This window comes from Anoplolepis gracilipes, chromosome 1, assembly GCF_047496725.1.
Source record: "Anoplolepis gracilipes chromosome 1, ASM4749672v1, whole genome shotgun sequence".
Taxonomy (NCBI): domain Eukaryota; kingdom Metazoa; phylum Arthropoda; class Insecta; order Hymenoptera; family Formicidae; genus Anoplolepis; species Anoplolepis gracilipes.
This window is the reverse complement of record NC_132970.1, coordinates 6,218,590-6,236,293: the sequence shown is the minus strand read 5'-3', so window position 1 is coordinate 6,236,293 and position 17,704 is coordinate 6,218,590. Positions and strand designations below refer to the sequence as shown.

The window sequence follows — 17,704 nt, the reverse complement described above, 5'->3', positions numbered from 1 at the left end:
AAAAAGTATCTTTTTTCGACTGAGAATTTAAGTTATCGTATAACAATTTTAGAAATCTAAAATTTTAGGTGAACTATAATTCATGCAATATTTTAGAAAAGAATTTGTTAAAAATACTAAAAAGAATATATCATATCTAACATAATTTTACAACAGCCGCGTCAGTGAAATTTCGACGAAAAAAGAACGTTAGATCTCTGTAAGCAAATAAACACGCATATGATATTCGTCCCTCCTGGCGAAAGCACGTGCCTGTCGACGGAGCGAGATAAGTACTGTGTAGATAATAAGACTTATGAAAATCGAAATAGGCGAAACACACTGTTTGGCTTTTATCTTATTAGGAGATATCGTTCATTATTTTATGAATATTAAATTTACAGATCGTTCAAATCTTTAATATTGTATTCTTTGCATTGTGATTTTTCTTTTTTTTTTTTTTTTTTTTTTGTAAACTCTTACATTCAATTAATTATAGATTTATAAAGTTTAAATTATAATACACGTGTTACACCATCACTTATTTCTCAACAGAATTTAATTTTAATTTTATTACACACACACACACACACATACACACACATACACATACACGCGCGCGCGCGCGCGCACACATACACACACACACACACACACACACACACACATGTATAATGTCTTTGTTCTATTATTTTTGTTATTAATTGTTATAATAATTTTTTATATATGCGTATTTTTTTTAAATACTGCTTATATTGTATAGTAAAATTATAACTAAAATCTCGAATATACGAGATTATTACTGAATCGTAAATAATAACTGAACAAACAGCTCTCTCTTTAACAAATAGATTAAACAAATTCTCATTGTGCATGGGTATAAAATAGAAACAGTAATATAAAAATAAATATATTTCAATACAAAATTTTAAAAATAATTGCAATCAGCGTGTTTTGACAAAAACGTAAAAAAAAACAGAAATCCTTAGAATCATCTAACGTCGTTCACTTTATCCCGGGATCATAGTGAAGTCACGTAGGCAAAGGATGTAAATTTCATGTTAGCCTTGTAAGGAGCATCCTAACATAGCACGTAACCATTATTCGAGCTTTTATATTGTCCTTGTAGGAAAAGGGTCAGGGGTAGCGAGTGTCTCGCATAGAAAATAATAAAGCGCGATAAATATGAAAAAATATTGATATATATTAATATATACATATTTTGACAGAATGATTAAATACGCTTATTAAAATATACTCTACAAAAAAAACTCGATTAATGAAAGAGTATAATACATAATAACTAATAAGAAAGAATGGAGAAATATGATAGTCTGTTTTTAGTTATTGCTAATTGAAGTGTTTATAATAAAATAATATAAAAGTATTTTAATAATTTTTAATTAAGAATAATGTATGCTATGAATTTAATGATTATATTTGAAACAATTAATGACAAATTCTAAATTCAATTTCCCTAAATATAATTAATTAATACAATTATAAATAATTATATAATTAATTACATTTTTTATATTAATTATATTATAATTATAATTATAATAGTTATTTTGATTTATTAGTGACTGTGTGTTATAATTTTTTTTTTTTAATTTAAGAATGTAATTTTCATTAAAATTTAATTTTTAAAAAATTTTAAATAATTAATGTTTATGTAGATACATATATTTCAAAAGTTTTGAACAAAAATCTTCCTTTTTATATAAAATAAGATTCAAAAAATATATATACTATGTAAAATATATTAATTATAATGTAATATTTGTTTACCATGTGCAATCGGAAAAGTATTATAGGATGAAAAATCTCTCGAGATATCGAGGAAACATAATTTAGTACTTGATCATAGCTAGAGATAAGCATTAGAAGTTGTATGTGATAGCAGTAACCCCGTAATTCACTCAAACTCATTAATCACTTTACCGTATATATACGTTGCGTCCTGGCATGGTACAAACGAAGAAGTATCTCGTAAATCGTACGCGTACTGCAAACTTCGAATTCATCACGCGAGTGTGGACTATTACAATGTAGGTATTATAAATACAAACAGCATGAAAACATACTGGACAATATAGTAACTTACGATGCCATTTGTTTTGAACACCATTAAAAGCTGTTGTTAAATTCTGTTGACTATTAATAACTCGGCTTTTAAAAAGGAAAAAAATAGAATAATGAAAAGATATGTAATATATTTTTCAAACAATTTGTTAAAATATAACAAAATATTGTAAAATATAATATTTATTATATACACAGGGTGTCCAGTAATTGGTAAAAAACCTGTTAATGACAGATTCTTAAGATCATTTGGAAAAATATATCCCAATTATCTACACACACATATATATATATATATATTCTTATATTTATAGAAAAATTGCTATATTGAATTGCAATGTGGTTTCACTCGGGATATAATTGAAAATAGTGTGATGGAACGCATGCTAAAGTTAAATTCTCGATACGAGACATCTGTTATCGTATAATAGCAAGTGAAAACTTTAACAACGTAACAATAAACTGACGGGCGTCCTTATATATTTGACGTGTATTTCGCTTCGTATGCGTTGCAAGTGGCGTTAAGCGAAAAATCTATGTACATACATAGTTTTGTTTGCTGGGTTTGTTTTATGTTTTCAAAGATAAAAGATATACTCTGTGCGTACCATTTCTTTTTTTTGAACCATCATAACGGAAAAAGAACAAAGAGACAAAAATGTGATATGCACTCCTACATGCGCAATTTAGTTAGTCAAACGTACTCTGTGACCAATTGTAATCGATTTCCTATCACTTTCCATGTGACATATGTAGTAATATTTTCAATAATCTTTGACGCGTGGTGACTCACTGTAAAATAATCTTCTGTGGTAAACCTGTCACAAAATAGAAAATGGAAATACCACTAAATAGAAATACGACAAAAGAGTACGCTCAATATTTTCAGAATAAATGATTTGAAAAAGCCATCCTTTTTTATTTAAAAATTAAGTTTACACATATCTGCTTTCAAAAAAAGTAATACACAAAAATAAGATAATTATAATGAGCATTAACGCACACACATCCTAAGCGTGATCTCAAAGCAAAGCATAAAAAGGGAAAATACACCGTATATTGTATATATGTAACTCGTAACTCATTTCATGTTAAAGTAAAAGTAAAGATATTCTTGTCATTAGGAGGACACTGATTGTTCCTGACATAAACAAGAACAGAAAGCTTGTTCAACCACGAAGCGTAGTGGTTGTGCCTCTTTCATTTACGCCAACGAAACTGAGAATACCTTTCTCTTTGTGTAGGATGCGCACAATAGTGTATTTCCCATCAAATCTCAACACATACACGCAATTTACTTAAAACGTACTTTCTCATTTGCATTTTCTTTTTTCTATTACTTGTTTGTTGGTTTAATAAAAATCATTTAGGATTTTTATATTCTCTTCAGCAATGAACTTCGCCTACCAATAAATAGCGATTTTAAAAAGGTTTGTCAGTTATATTAAAATAGTAAGAATCATATGCAATTTTTGTCAAACAGTTTGTTATAACAGACTAAGGCGTCGACCGTTTAAATTTCAATTGATTTGATTACTTAGATTTTAGAAAATTTAATTTTAAAATACAGTCTTATACATAAATGCTTATGAGCGCTACAGATACAAATGTCATTATCAAAATAAAATAAAAAGATACAATAGTAAGATCATAAATAAAAACTATTCAAGTTTTAGAATCATTACTTATAAAAGAAAGACGAAAATTTTTTACCATCTTTAAAAGATACAGTAAGAAATATTGTATTTTTACAATAAAAAATATTGTGTGTATTTTGTTATATAATTCTTTCATATATTTATAGATCTCACAATTAAATATTACACAAAAAAAAAATCTAATTTTTTTAATTGAAAATTTTTGACTAGTTTCCAATTTGTAAAACAAAATATTGACGTGTTCCTAATCTAATCACAAACATTCCTCTCTTATCGCTTCCGCAAAGTTATCACTTTAAGTATGATATTCAACACATAATTAGTAACAATTATGTAATATGATTTTTTCTCTCATTTTTTTTTAATCACGTGTTCTCTTCTTCACGGTTCAAAGCGCTACGAATGCACGAGTGCATTGAATATCTTATTCCACCCTTTCACTATATTACGGTTTGCCTACTCAAACGTAATATTCCGTGGAACGCTTAAATGATTTTTCAAGCAGCAAATAGATAAAAATATATCAAACACTGATTTTATATGTCGCGTATGTTGTGTGCGTATGTAACTATATCATTATGTGTGTGTTGATTATATTATATTATATATATAATAACATATACGTATAAAATAAAATTTTATATATGTAATTACAAGTGTATGTTTATTTGTAATTGTTTTACAATTAATTGTTACGTTTTTATTAATATTTATCTAATTTTAATGCAAAGTATCAGTAAAAAGTGTTCCATTTTACAGAGGAATGGAGCGAGAATTTTCCCTATCAGCTACTGATAGCGGCAGGGGTGGCCCTAGTTGGTTTGGTTCTCTTAGCAGCGGTGAATTTCCAATGCTCTTCTACTTGGCGGCGATTGATAAATATGACTCGACCTGAGAATAGTGAAGATACTAAGACCGATCAGACTCAACACAACGCGATCCGAATCAGTCATTCTCTTCCAGATCTACAATCGGAACCGATCACTCATGAATATGTTCAGGAACAGAAAGACAATAAGAAGGTATTGTTAAATCAGTATGACATCCTGCATTTTTAACATTTCACAGTTTTACGATTATCTCAATGTTAATATTTCGCTCAGGTGTTGCGTCAAACTACTCTGCCCATCGTACCAATGAGACATCAAAGCTTCCAACGTCAACTATCACATCGCCTTGATTTGCCTAACATTAAATTCAGCATTTGTAGCTTCGAAAATCGCAGCAATTCTAGTCTTGGTCTTATCAAGGTATTTAACTGATATTCTACGTCCTTGTTACGATAGATATCGAAATCCAAACGACAATGCATTTTGCTATTTGATTTCTTTCTAAACAAACTTATCATATAATATATAGAGTTCCGTTTTTATTCCTCTTTGTTTATTGATTGTAATTAATAATATGTAAATATTTAAATTAAAATTAGGATTTTTTTATTTATGAAGTAATAATAATATTGATACAAACTATTAATATCGCAGCCGGAATTGTATAAAAAAGAGCTCGTGAGACAAGAGAGCGCGGAAAGTTCTAGTACAACAGAGATGGAATATGCTGGTAAACTATATTTCGCTCTGCGCTATGACAAGGAAATCGAAGGACTTGTTGTTAAAGTAAGTCAAACTTATATATTTAAAGGCATCAATAAACGCCATTAATTTAAAATAAATGTTAAATATTGTATTATAAATAATATGATTGAATGTATTTACTCGAATTGACGCAACATTTAAAAAAAAACCACAATGGATATATGTATGTATATATTTGATTTAATGAAACATAAAAAATATTAAACAAAATAAATTTAATTTTTAATATTATGGAAATTTAACTAATTATTAAAATAGTAATATAATAATTAGAAACTCCTAGCACGAATTAATAAGTTTGCTTTTATAATGGGTTTGCGACCTAAAAATATATATCTGGGTTATTCAGCATAAATGAGAGATATTGGATAATGATAATGAAGTATCAGAATATTACATTTATGATTGACACATATCCTGTACTGTCATTAACCGCGTGGTAACGCGAATTAAGATAAGTCAGTTACATTAAGCTAATCCTGTACGTGGCAAATTCAAAGAGAATTAGACAATTTAATTTTCTCTTTAATTCACATTAAGAATAGTTATATGTATACACACAGGCTATAATTTATAATAGATAAAATTACGATGCTATTATCGGTCTTTGTTACATTTTCTACGTTGCGTTTTCTTTGCATTACATAATTCTTTCTAGAAATACAACAATATTTTAAAATTGTCGCACGCGTAAGTTTATTTTTAGGAATCAGATCTTGTACTCTGATTATATAATATTTATGATAATGTAAGAGGTTTTATTAATGAATCATTTTTACTATTGAGTTGTAGAAGATGTGTAAGATAAAGATAACATTTAATATTATTTTTATCTCTGAAAGTGTAATATTATCTTCATGTTATTCTATTCAATATGGCATTCATTAAGTTTGATGACGTCTGATTTTCTGATGTTAGGTTCTGGAAGCTCGTGAATTACCAATAAAAGATGTAACAGGTAGCAGTGATCCGTATATCAAAGTGTATCTGTTGCCAGATAGAAAGAAAAAATTCCAGACAAAAGTACATCGAAAGAATTTGAACCCGATATTCAATGAAACGTTTATTTTTAGGTAAGACAATTTACGACGTAATGTATTTTAAAAGATTTATTGTTAACATTCAGTTATCCACGCTAAATGATATAATTACGCAAAAGAAATTATTAAAAGTCTGATGTATGATTTGATCTTTGATTGATTTGTATCTTATCAGTGTGTCATATGAAGAATTGCGGGAACGTTATCTACAATTCTCGGTCTACGATTTTGATCGCTTTTCACGTCACGATCTTATTGGACAAGTAGTTCTTAAAGGACTCTTAGATTGCACTGATCTTGAACAAGAAATTGAATATGCGATGGACATTCTCTGCGCCTTGCAGGTAACTTTTTATTATTTTTTTTGTGAGATAAATGATTAATTATTCTGAAGCAGTTACTTTGATCGCAACTTTATAACTTTATTTTTTCAATATTGTTCACAGGACAAAGTGGATCTAGGAGAATTGATGTTGTCGTTGTGCTATCTACCAACGGCCGGTCGATTGACATTAACCGTGGTCAAAGCCAGGAATCTTAAAGCGATGGATATAACAGGCAAATCAGGTGCCTATAAAATCAGATTAAATTAGATATGTTTTTGCAACACATTATTGATAAAATATAATCTCTTATAAGAAATTTAGTATTATTATTAAATTAATTACTTCTCTTTTATAATTGAAGAAAATATATTTTATGCATTGATTAAATTTATATCTTATTTCTCCGTTAGATCCTTACGTGAAAGTCTATCTGCTATGCCAAGGTAAAAGAATAAAGAAAAAAAAGACAACGGTAAAGAAAAATACTCTTTATCCTATCTACAATGAAGCACTTGTCTTTGATATTCCCGCGGAGAACATCGAAGATGTCAGTCTTATAGTGAAAGTAATCGATTACGATAGGTAAGAGAAAATTTTTCGGCACATAGAATTTTGAGAATAAAAAAGTAAATTCTCTTTCTACGTTTTTTTATGTTTTTTGTATATTTTCTCTGTGTTTTTTTTTTTTAATTTAATAATTTAACCACACTAGGATTGGTTCGAATGAATTGATGGGATGTACGGCAATTGGATCGAGTCTTATTGGAATCGGCCGAGATCACTGGCTAGAGATGTTGGATAATCCAAGAAAACCGGTAGCGCAATGGTATCCGTTGATGGAGACTATAGCTGGCCATATTCCAGCCATGGATTCGGATGCACTTCCAATAAGCTTGAGCTGCTTAAACAGGTAGTTTATTAAAAATTAATTAACTGCGTTAATTGTAGTTAATCAAATTATTTTAATCTCTCACAAGATAGAAATCAAGTTTCTTGCATGACAAGAAAATTTTATTGTATTATTCAACGATTCTGATAAAGCTTGCATTACAGATGAAGACAAAAGGCGGAAAGTAAACACTGTGGAAGCTCGCAAATATTGGACGTCGGCTTGGACATTGTCTCCTTCTGTCGTCATTTAATGCACATCGCTTGACTGACTTAAGTACAATCTCTGTCTCAAAGGGCCGGAAGGCGAACTCTGTACTTTGCAACCTTACCTCGTGCAGCAGGCATAAAATAATAAACGATCCAATGTAGTAAAACGCTCGATCATTCGCGAAACATATATTGCTCAATTCCAACGATCTGATGGAAACGAGATCGATTTGTGCATTGCTTTGTCTTTCTATCGAGATAATATGCTCGCAGTAGAGTGCAGGCTGGCCCCGCACTATTTCACAAAGGTTGTTCACAGTATTCCCGTAGAATTTTCCTGTCATACGTGATGTTGAGCATGACGGTAGCTTAAATGTTTTTAGATTAATGCGCAAGAAATCAGATATACATAAGTTTTTATAGAAGACACATATAAATGCGAGCAATATAAGGCCTTACCCTCGATAAAGGCAAGACCGAACGAGTGCGGGATTTAGATGACAGATCATTAACACCGCAGCATTAGCAACAAAGTACAATTGAGTACCGATGGTATTTCTAAGGTAGTACAGACACCGAACGCGCGCATTGGATCTCTATATGCATCGTTTATATTATTTTACGCTCGCTAGAATTTCTGCGCAAATGTTCTATTAACGTGATATATGTTTAGATATAATGTCTGACAACAGGTACTATTTGTGATAATGTATCTGAATACTGGCGTATACACAACATATATAGCGTGATTTTGGCAACATATGTGTATCAGTAGTCGCTTCGTACATGTATGTACGTTTGTAATTGATGCGACTATTCGATTGTGAACCTGATAATAAATAATAATATACATTTAGATCAAATAAGGAATCATATATATTGTAGAAGAAAAAAGAAAAAACGCGCGCAATGCACACATAATCTCCTCTTATAATTTAATATCTTATATATAAATATTAGGTTGGCCAAAAAGTAATGTTGTTTTTTTACAATAGATGTTTTTGTATTTCAATATAAAGTGCTATTTCTAAGCTATAAAATATATACATATTCTAAAAGCTGACACTAATGCGTGATTTTAAAAAATATCACGTTTGATTAAATTTTCTTAAATTGAAAATAAGTGATAAGAAAGTATATTTTCGAGCAATTATGCTTTTTTATTATTTCTACAAAAAACACGATACAAATCGCGGTAGGAAATCTTTTTCATTGTTTGCCTACCGTGTTTTTTTTTGCAAAAATAAAAAATTTAGTTGCTGATAATATATCTACTTATTATTTATTTTTAAAATAAGATCAATTCAAAAAACTTAAATAAACCTATTTTTTTAATTACGCGTTGAAGTGTCATCTTTCAAAATATACATATATTTTATAGTTTAAGAACAGTATTTTATATTGAAAAACACAAAAGTGTCATCTATTACAAAAAACAACATTACTTTTTGGCCAACCCAATATATCATTTGTGGTGTACGTTTAAAAATATAATCGAAATAATTCTATAAAAATTTAATGTAAATAAATTCCAGCGAAAAATGTATTTAATTTTTTTGAGACTTGCGTTTTTAGTCAGATCTGCGAATGTCTTTAACGAAGTTAGATTTATGAAAGAATTATACTTTAATATATTTTTAAGTACATTTATTTAATATGGTTTTTATATGGGATGTTTACAAGAAAGAATCTGAATACATAAGAAACATTGAATACATTAGTATTTCTGGAAAAAGGCTGAGTATAGATAAATTGAAAAATGGATAAGTCAATTTTTTTATAAGAGGCACAATAAGCACTTGGATTGTATAAAACAAATTTATATTCTTTTTTGATTGATTAAAACATTGAAATATGTCTGAATTTAATCAAGCCTTGTCAATCGCATAAAGAAATATTGAGATATATAAGTTATACCACAGAAAAAGTATATATACGTAATTTACACACACATATATATATATATATATATATATATATATATATATATATATATATATATAGAATTAAATATTATATAAACTATATAGATAAAAATGAAATATCAAAACAGGTGATATATTTCGAGTGACATATTGATTAATGAAAAATGTGCCAACAAAAAGTGTAAGCGAGGTAGCAACAGTAGTATGGTTAAAAGTAATACGTTCTTCAATCACACACGCTTAATATATTAGAAACTTCAGTCTGCTCGCTATAGTAATCCTAGAGAATCCCACTATCATTATATTTCGAGTCAATATATACGTCGACTATATGCCTGCCTGTAAGTCGTAAGGAACGTCTTTCTAAATCCTCAAAAATTTTTCATCTATTCCATTGTTCCCAGCGATGCTCATAAAAATCAAAAAGAAAATAGAAAAAAGAGAATTTGCTGTATTTTTCGTACAAGTGGGTCATTCTATACCACAGGACTGAGCTTTCTCAAATAAACTTCATATAGTGAATTCAGTCGTTTCATATTGAGAGTAGTGCTTAAGCGAACCCAAGAAACCTGTACCTATACAAGAACACGATGTAAAGTGTGAACTCTTAATACTGATGCAGTTATAAATTATTTAATTCTCTCCCGGATACGATGCTAATGTAAATTAGTTTCGTCTTCAGTTTTCATTAAGTGCGCTTCAATGGAAAATGTGCTTTTCATTTGCTTTAAATACGAACGTGACTTATAATTTATGAAATTAAATGTATACAAACTCTCTTCCTGCTGGATTATAAAATAATAAATACATATTTCTCATGAATTTAGAAATATGCACAAAATAAATTACATATACATATAAACAAATGCATGTGTATATTGGTAACTATGTTCATAATTTGTCATAATTGTTTAAATTGACGAATATATACTTTGTGTCTAAAACCTACTCTAATTATGAATGCAATTGTGTTCGCACACGTAATTTATGCGTAACAATAATACCGATATAGACAATGTATACTTTTCTAACGAGTACATATCTACGTTGTATATTTGAGCACGCAATGCTCTCTGTTATGTTCGTGAATGACACAAATAAATCGTAACAAAGCAGATCGTTACGTTTCATGTTTACCTCTAGATATACTTAATTTATTTTCAATGATATTAAATTATGTATTAAATTATAATTAAAATATCGAATTTGTTGGTCAAAGTTATAAAGAAAAAGGATCGTCTGCAACATCAAATGTACTTTTCATTTATTTGACTACTTATCTTTACAGATTATTCTAACTTATGCTAAGATACAACTTTCCCATTATGTTATCTCTATAATCGAAACATTACAATACTTCTAAGTATAAAATAAGCGATAGAGCTTATACTGGTATGTTTAGCAACGAGACTTAAGTATTTCTCTACCTAGTAGTACTTCTTAAAAGTGGCGGGAATAAATCTGTACCGTGTATATCCCGTCAACGACGAGGTGATCGTCGATGCCCGTGATTACGTGATTTGGCTTCGTCGAAAATCATATGAGACAAGTGTCGAGTGACTTCTTCGACGGTGCATCCTAGCCATCCTACTACATTCATCGATCGAACGTCAAATCCGTTACATAAATCACGCTTTGCCGGCAAAACAATCTTAGGCCTCTAATTACAATTTCCTTCACAAATGCAATCGATTTGGTCGTACGTGTATATGTGTGTGTGTGTGTGTGTGTGTATGTGTGTGTGTGTATGTGTTTTTCCGATTTTGGATGACGAAAACGTTCACCGTCGAAATAGTCCGTGTATCGGCAGGAGGCTCGATCCTGACGAGATGTAATCGCGCGTTAATGTTCCGTAAATCGGAAGAGCTCAATCATGATTCGCGCGGACGCAAAAATTAGATCGCGTTGCTTGTCCGGAGTCAGAAAAATCGATTCAACGGGTGCTTATAAAACATTAATTCGGCACAAACGATATACGGCGAGCCTCCATTGGATCCGCGCGATCGAGGTTGCTCCAATTTTCACGGCTACGGTGAATATATTGACTATTCGTGTGTGATGTAAAAAAATGATCATACATAACAGAAGCTTTTTCGATTGATTTTACACACTCTCTCGTGAGAACCGAGATATCGATTTACCTGTTGAGCTTCTTCACTATTATGTTGATTACTTTCTCTCCCTCTATTTCTCCCTCCCGCGTCACTCTTAAACAGTCTCTTTTGAGAGGCTTAAACCAGACTTAGGTAGATAATACGAGCCTAATAAGTAAGCGCTTAAGTATTATATCCGTGTCGCGTATGTTTTGCAGTGTCGTTCATCTTCGTTCTTTTTTATTTCCAGCCCATGATTACGCTTATAAAACATTAAAGACGCATCGAGATTAATTTAGATGTAAGTACTTCTCTATGGGCAGCTCGCGGCATATGTTGAACGAACCGGATAAAACTTTACATAGTTCCTCGCGCCTTTCTCGTAATAGTAATGTGGGTAAGTAAATTATTATCACTTAACACGCAAACATTAAGAGCCTTATCCGACGAATATACAAATCTATGCTCCTGTATAGATAATCGTTAATATTAAGTACGTTAATGTGTAACCACACAATCGTATAATAATAAGATTAATAATAATAATATAATGACAATAAATCGCGTAATAATAATATAGGCAAACTCTTGTAGCGTTGTACTTAGCGTTATTTAAAATATTTAGCGATTTTTTTTTTATGTACTGAAATGTTCAAGTACGCGGACAGAAATCGATCTGAGTTAACTTCCTTTATGTATATTAGCAATATGGAGGGAATTCACTAACAACTTGCTTAAAGAGTGCAGCACATTCTCACACATCTATAAACAAATATAAAAACTCTTTTTATGCGACTTCTTGTTACTCCGATGCATTTTCATCCCCCATCTCATTACGTTGCCTTCGCGCTCATTGATTAATGCGAAAATGGGTGCCGCCTAGTCAAACACATCATACTCGCAAGCACGTGTCACTATTTTTTTTTTTTTTAATTTGACTGTACTTTTGAAAGAGTGGTTTGCCAATTTATTTGTTTCTTCCTTAGCTTAATCAATCCAAATGTATGAACAAATGCAATTAGAAATGGCAAAAAATAGGAAATGCAGTTGGAATGTTCTGTGCTTCTCTTTCTCGTAACCGTATTTCATAGCGAAAATAAAATATCGATAGAGAGTACGCGCCTATACATCAATACACGTAAACATTTAAATGTGTGACAGAAATTCTTTTCCACACATGCGATAGAGTTAGCGATATTAGTGAAAGCACTCATAGATACAATCCTCAACCATTGACTTTTTATCCCTTTCGTTCTATTCTTTGATTACCATTTTTCTCGTTCATTCATTTTTGCTTTTTTTTTTTCGCGCGAACAAAACCAACAGAACAGTACTATAACGATCATGCAAAAGCACGCCCATAACGAGAGTGGCAATACACCATTATTAACATGTTGCACACGTAACATTCTCCTATACGTTTAAAAATTGTACGATTATTGGTTGTGCAAGCGAATTGCCACTTGATCGTCCGATGCGCAGCAGGAATCGATATTACAATCGTAACGCTACCGTGATCTCTCGCAAACCCAAAGTGATTGATCGCTTGAAAATGACGGCACTATGCCTTTACTTTACTTTATACACCTACACGTATAAACAGTACGGCATATTTTTTAAGTGTATCGATACTTATATAAATGCTGAGGATCGCAGATGACTCGCGACGGTTACTTGACGGTAATCCTTGACTAGAACACATGTCGAGGTATCGAAAATCTATTCCTTGCCGTGGTACCATACGCAACACTGGCCATTAAAACTTGATTTTTTTCTAACGTTAAAAATGTCAACATTTATTAAAATTGTTAAAAACGCGATTTCAAAGATTTTGGCCATTTTCAAAATTCTATCTAATTGTAAGCTGCTTTTGTTAATATTGCAACACGTATATTCCAGATTCTTTCATGTCACTTTCCGACTAGTCTGATAACTAGATCGATACTAAAATCGAATATATCACTCACTCAATTAAGCAAAAACAAATAATGATTGATTCACTCGCTTCAATTGTATAATATAAATATAATTATACAATAATAATAATTATATGTAATATAATCTATTTTACGGCATCTTCTTAAATCGTCGCGATAATCAACTGCGATCCCTAAGACATTCGCTCGAAATAGATTACATTTATGCTTTCTCTTTTTTTCTTCTTATCTTCCTGTATTCTTCCTTTCTCTCTTTCTTCGCGCCCTTGTATCTCTCATCATTTTCTCGTATACACAAAGATTTTTTGACTATTGTTGCGATAACTTTGGAAATACATCCGTTATAGTCATATGGCTATTAAACAGTGACAACATAATGATCTTCCTTTTGGTAGATAAATAATTATTTGTTATAGAAGATTAACTGAAATGACGACAAGACACTATATTCAGAATACGTACAAACAACTGAAGGCTATACCTATACGATGTCCCGTGTTTTACTTCTTCGCGAAACAGGGTTCAGAATGACAATAGTATTTAGTAGTAATACCTACAAGACAGCTATCACACGTTCTACGATAACGTACGAACGAAAATCAAGCCAGTAATTTTACTACTTATGCACGATCAAGCATCTTCTTCCCCATCGTTGTTGGATGTAAGGTGTATGTCTGCATTCTCTCAGTCACATTTATGCTCTTTCTTTCTCTCTTTCTCGTATACTCTGCTTTATGCTCGTCATTCGAGTCATCCTAAGGATGACACATTTACACACAAACAATCCTTGACAAGTCGCGGAATGTTAAGGATGAATTCGGGATGTTATTTTAGCCTAAATAACTTGCTTTGCTGATTAATATACGTCGCGTGCGAAAATACTAAGAAATATCCTCGCGAAAGTTAAGCTGGACGGCTTTGATAAAAATTAGGATCTCTTTTGAAGGACGCGATATTAGGGTGTAGAAAGTGTAGCGGGGACTGATACAGCGATCCGGAGAATGTTTAGCGACGTATTTCCGCGCAGCATTCATTCCGGCGCATCGGTATCAGTGATACGCAGTGCGTTCGCAGTATATGTAGTCCAAACTGAACGTACAAGGTGCTTAGCCAAAAAGTTCGACATGAGCGACATTAATACGTCTGCGAATAATACAATGCAAATCTCTCGCGATAAAATACGCCTCTTCTCCTCGTCCCCTCTGATATATACGGAAGTAAGCGCGCGCATGTGTATTTACGTGTGTGTGTATGTGTATGTATAATATATATATATATTTATTTATAATATATATATAACGTGAAGAATATATCCGTATTTACATTAACATTAAAGTATCGTGGCCAAATCCACGTGCAGTTTCAGGCATAAAAATAACGTATGTTCACACATAGCTTCGCCGTCTCGTCTCGACGCGGTTTTTCTCTTCGTATCAACGGTTATTTTCCCCGATAGAACGTATTTTTTTCTTTACGCTCGCGTCAGACGAAATCGCGCAAACAATCCGCGAACAGCCGCAAACGTAGATAAGTAAATCCGAGTCTTCGTTAATTGACTAGCGTTTCGAGCGACACGCGTATAGTTTTCACGCTTTATTAGCTTGCGATGTGGATTTGACTCGGTAATTACGCGCAGAGATAATCCTGGAAATCCGATTGCATCTCGCGCCCTGTATCTTTTTTCGTTCGAGCGTCTCCTTACGGAAGCACTGCACGCAGCCACGAAAGCGAGTTTATTGCTGAATGTTAAAATCCACAGCGTATTACGCTGAAAAATACAGCACTCGTTTCATTGCCGCATATTGCACTTAATCCGAAACGACAGATTATTTTGCGTACTGAATAAGTTCCGGCGAATCTAAAACTAGTGTCTGACGAGAAGCTGGCCCGTACAAATTGTCGCGCAAATAATATTTGTTTCTATCGCAGATTCGCAAACTCTCGTGAGTGATCCACGATCAACGGGAAATCACACGAATTAAGCGCTATTTGTCCGAGACATACATGTAGGTTCAAAATTGTCATATTATTTAAAGAGATAAGCGCCAAGTTTGTTTTAACATTTTATGAGATGCGCCTTATTTTCTTAGGCGAAGAGAAAATCGTAATTTCAGTAACGCTGCTGGAACTCATGATGCCACCTGTTAAAGTCGATGTGGAAAATCACAATGGACCCATTTGCCAGACCAGCTAGAAGAAACCTATAAAATAAACTTTATTATCTTATTTATTTATTATCTTATGCTGCTTATCTTACTAAAGATATAGCTGTGAATTTTACAATAAAATTCGTTAAATATATGTAAACATTGTATTACATTGTTAAACAATTTCTGAAAAATATCAAATTATACTCACTTTTGATCATGAGCGAGCGCGAGAGAACGCACACTGCTTTCGCATGCAGGAAAAGCATAAAGTAGAGCAAGGTTGAAAGTTCGCCAAACTTCTACAATACCCTTATCGCCTCCTGTCATTAAGTATTCGCCGTCTCTGCTCAGCAGTAGACACTAAAAATAAAAAAAAATGATAATATTACCATATCATAAGTTATCAGAAAAAAAATCAACGATCAAAAAATACTTGTAAATTATCGTTGTGAGACTCGTGACGAAGACGCTTTCCGTTTATGGTAAACGCCGCTATATGCCCGCGCTCATAATTCACTACAATGACGCCCTCGCGTGACATAGCGATGTTTTCAGGCGACGAAAATCCGTTTGGTGCTTCGAGCGATCTTAGGAGATCGCCGAAAGTAGTATGAACAAGTACTGGGCCATCTATAATATCAGATATCAAAATTATATATGCATTAACAATTCACATATAAATCAACAATAGAATTTTTCTAAAAAAAAAAAACAAATATATATATATACAGTCGGACCTCTTATCCTACGACCCTCTTATGCTACGAAATCTCTTATCCTACGACAAAAAATCCTCTTATGTTACGACTGCCGAAGGGGAATTATACCCTCACTCTCAAATTTTTGTCGTAGGATTAGAGGTTTAAGGGGAAGATTCCGGACCGAAAATGTCGTAGGATAAGAGGTCCGACTGTATTTCTTTTATTTCTTTTTAGGATTTACTTTTCTTATTTTTTTAGATACGTACAATGCGATCCCGAGACAACTAATCCCAATTCAGCAGATATGACGACGGCTGTTACAGGCTGTTCGTGACCTGTAAGAGTAGCACGTGGTGCCGGTGCTTCACCCTCGCCGACGATGGTCTGAGTTCTGGCGTTCCAATGCCAGAGAAGGACGGTACAATCCGCGCTTCCGGACGCGATGTAACAATCAGAAGTGATGTTGCACTCGCTGCGCGATAAGCAAGTGACGACGCCATAATGACCAAAGACTATCTGGACGATTTTTGCTACAAAAAACAATTTCCTACTTTCTAAAGCTCTGTCATATGCAAGCGATTATTGTATATTTATTTATTAACAATTTCCTATTTATTTATTATTTACTTATCACGTGTTTAGCGTGATTAATCAATTATGGCACATTAAGATTCACCTGTCTCAGTTGAAAAGACGCGGAAACTGTTATCCCAAAATCCACAGGCCACCAAAAATCGACTGTCCACAGTAGTGACGAAACAATTGCTACGAATTTTGAGTTTCTGGCTAAAGTTATCTCCTAAATGTCGACGTTGTAACATTGGATTTGAACTATTTGCCGCTTGAGCTGGAAATATATAAAATAGCATTATCAGTCTCATATATACATAATATTACTTAATATATATACATATATATATACATATATATATATATATATATATATATATATATATATGTGTGTGTGTGTGTGTGTGTTTACTTACAGAGAACAGGATCCATAGATAATGGCTGATTGGCAGCCTGGGCTTGAGGTGTGTCTGCATAGCTTGGAGATTGCACAGAGGCTACGAAAAATTAAAATTATAATTAATTAATAAGCCGATGATTGGGATCA

At 32.2% G+C, this 17,704-nt stretch overlaps 2 protein-coding genes across 18 annotated transcripts in view; one reads left to right on the top strand and one right to left on the bottom strand.

Annotated features, from left to right (window-relative positions):
• Positions 1 to 9,747, top strand: part of LOC140670195 (synaptotagmin-10) — a 31,504-nt gene extending 21,757 nt beyond the window's left edge. Inside the window, exons 2-10 of the mRNA XM_072900768.1 lie at positions 4,482 to 4,744; positions 4,826 to 4,972; positions 5,207 to 5,338; positions 6,236 to 6,390; positions 6,533 to 6,701; positions 6,804 to 6,924; positions 7,094 to 7,265; positions 7,396 to 7,593; positions 7,737 to 9,747. Of these exons, the coding sequence (XP_072756869.1) occupies positions 4,482 to 4,744; positions 4,826 to 4,972; positions 5,207 to 5,338; positions 6,236 to 6,390; positions 6,533 to 6,701; positions 6,804 to 6,924; positions 7,094 to 7,265; positions 7,396 to 7,593; positions 7,737 to 7,740 (1,361 nt within the window). The 3' untranslated portion in view covers positions 7,741 to 9,747. The remainder of the gene's footprint in view (positions 1 to 4,481; positions 4,745 to 4,825; positions 4,973 to 5,206; positions 5,339 to 6,235; positions 6,391 to 6,532; positions 6,702 to 6,803; positions 6,925 to 7,093; positions 7,266 to 7,395; positions 7,594 to 7,736) is intronic.
• Positions 9,748 to 10,941: 1,194 nt separating this feature from the next.
• Rg (A kinase anchor protein rugose) overlaps positions 10,942 to 17,704 on the bottom strand; it is a 310,256-nt gene continuing 303,493 nt past the window's right edge. For 10 of the 17 annotated variants that reach the window (XM_072900570.1, XM_072900545.1, XM_072900579.1 and 7 more), the window contains 6 exons: positions 17,574 to 17,654; positions 17,264 to 17,434; positions 16,854 to 17,117; positions 16,320 to 16,516; positions 16,095 to 16,246; positions 10,942 to 15,949 (listed from right to left, as the gene is read on the bottom strand). In XM_072900570.1, coding sequence (XP_072756671.1) covers positions 15,847 to 15,949; positions 16,095 to 16,246; positions 16,320 to 16,516; positions 16,854 to 17,117; positions 17,264 to 17,434; positions 17,574 to 17,654 — 968 coding nt within the window. In that variant the 3' untranslated portion in view covers positions 10,942 to 15,846. The remainder of the gene's footprint in view (positions 15,950 to 16,094; positions 16,247 to 16,319; positions 16,517 to 16,853; positions 17,118 to 17,263; positions 17,435 to 17,573; positions 17,655 to 17,704) is intronic. The other 7 variants (XM_072900597.1, XM_072900606.1, XM_072900624.1 and 4 more) reach the window with 1 other exon arrangement.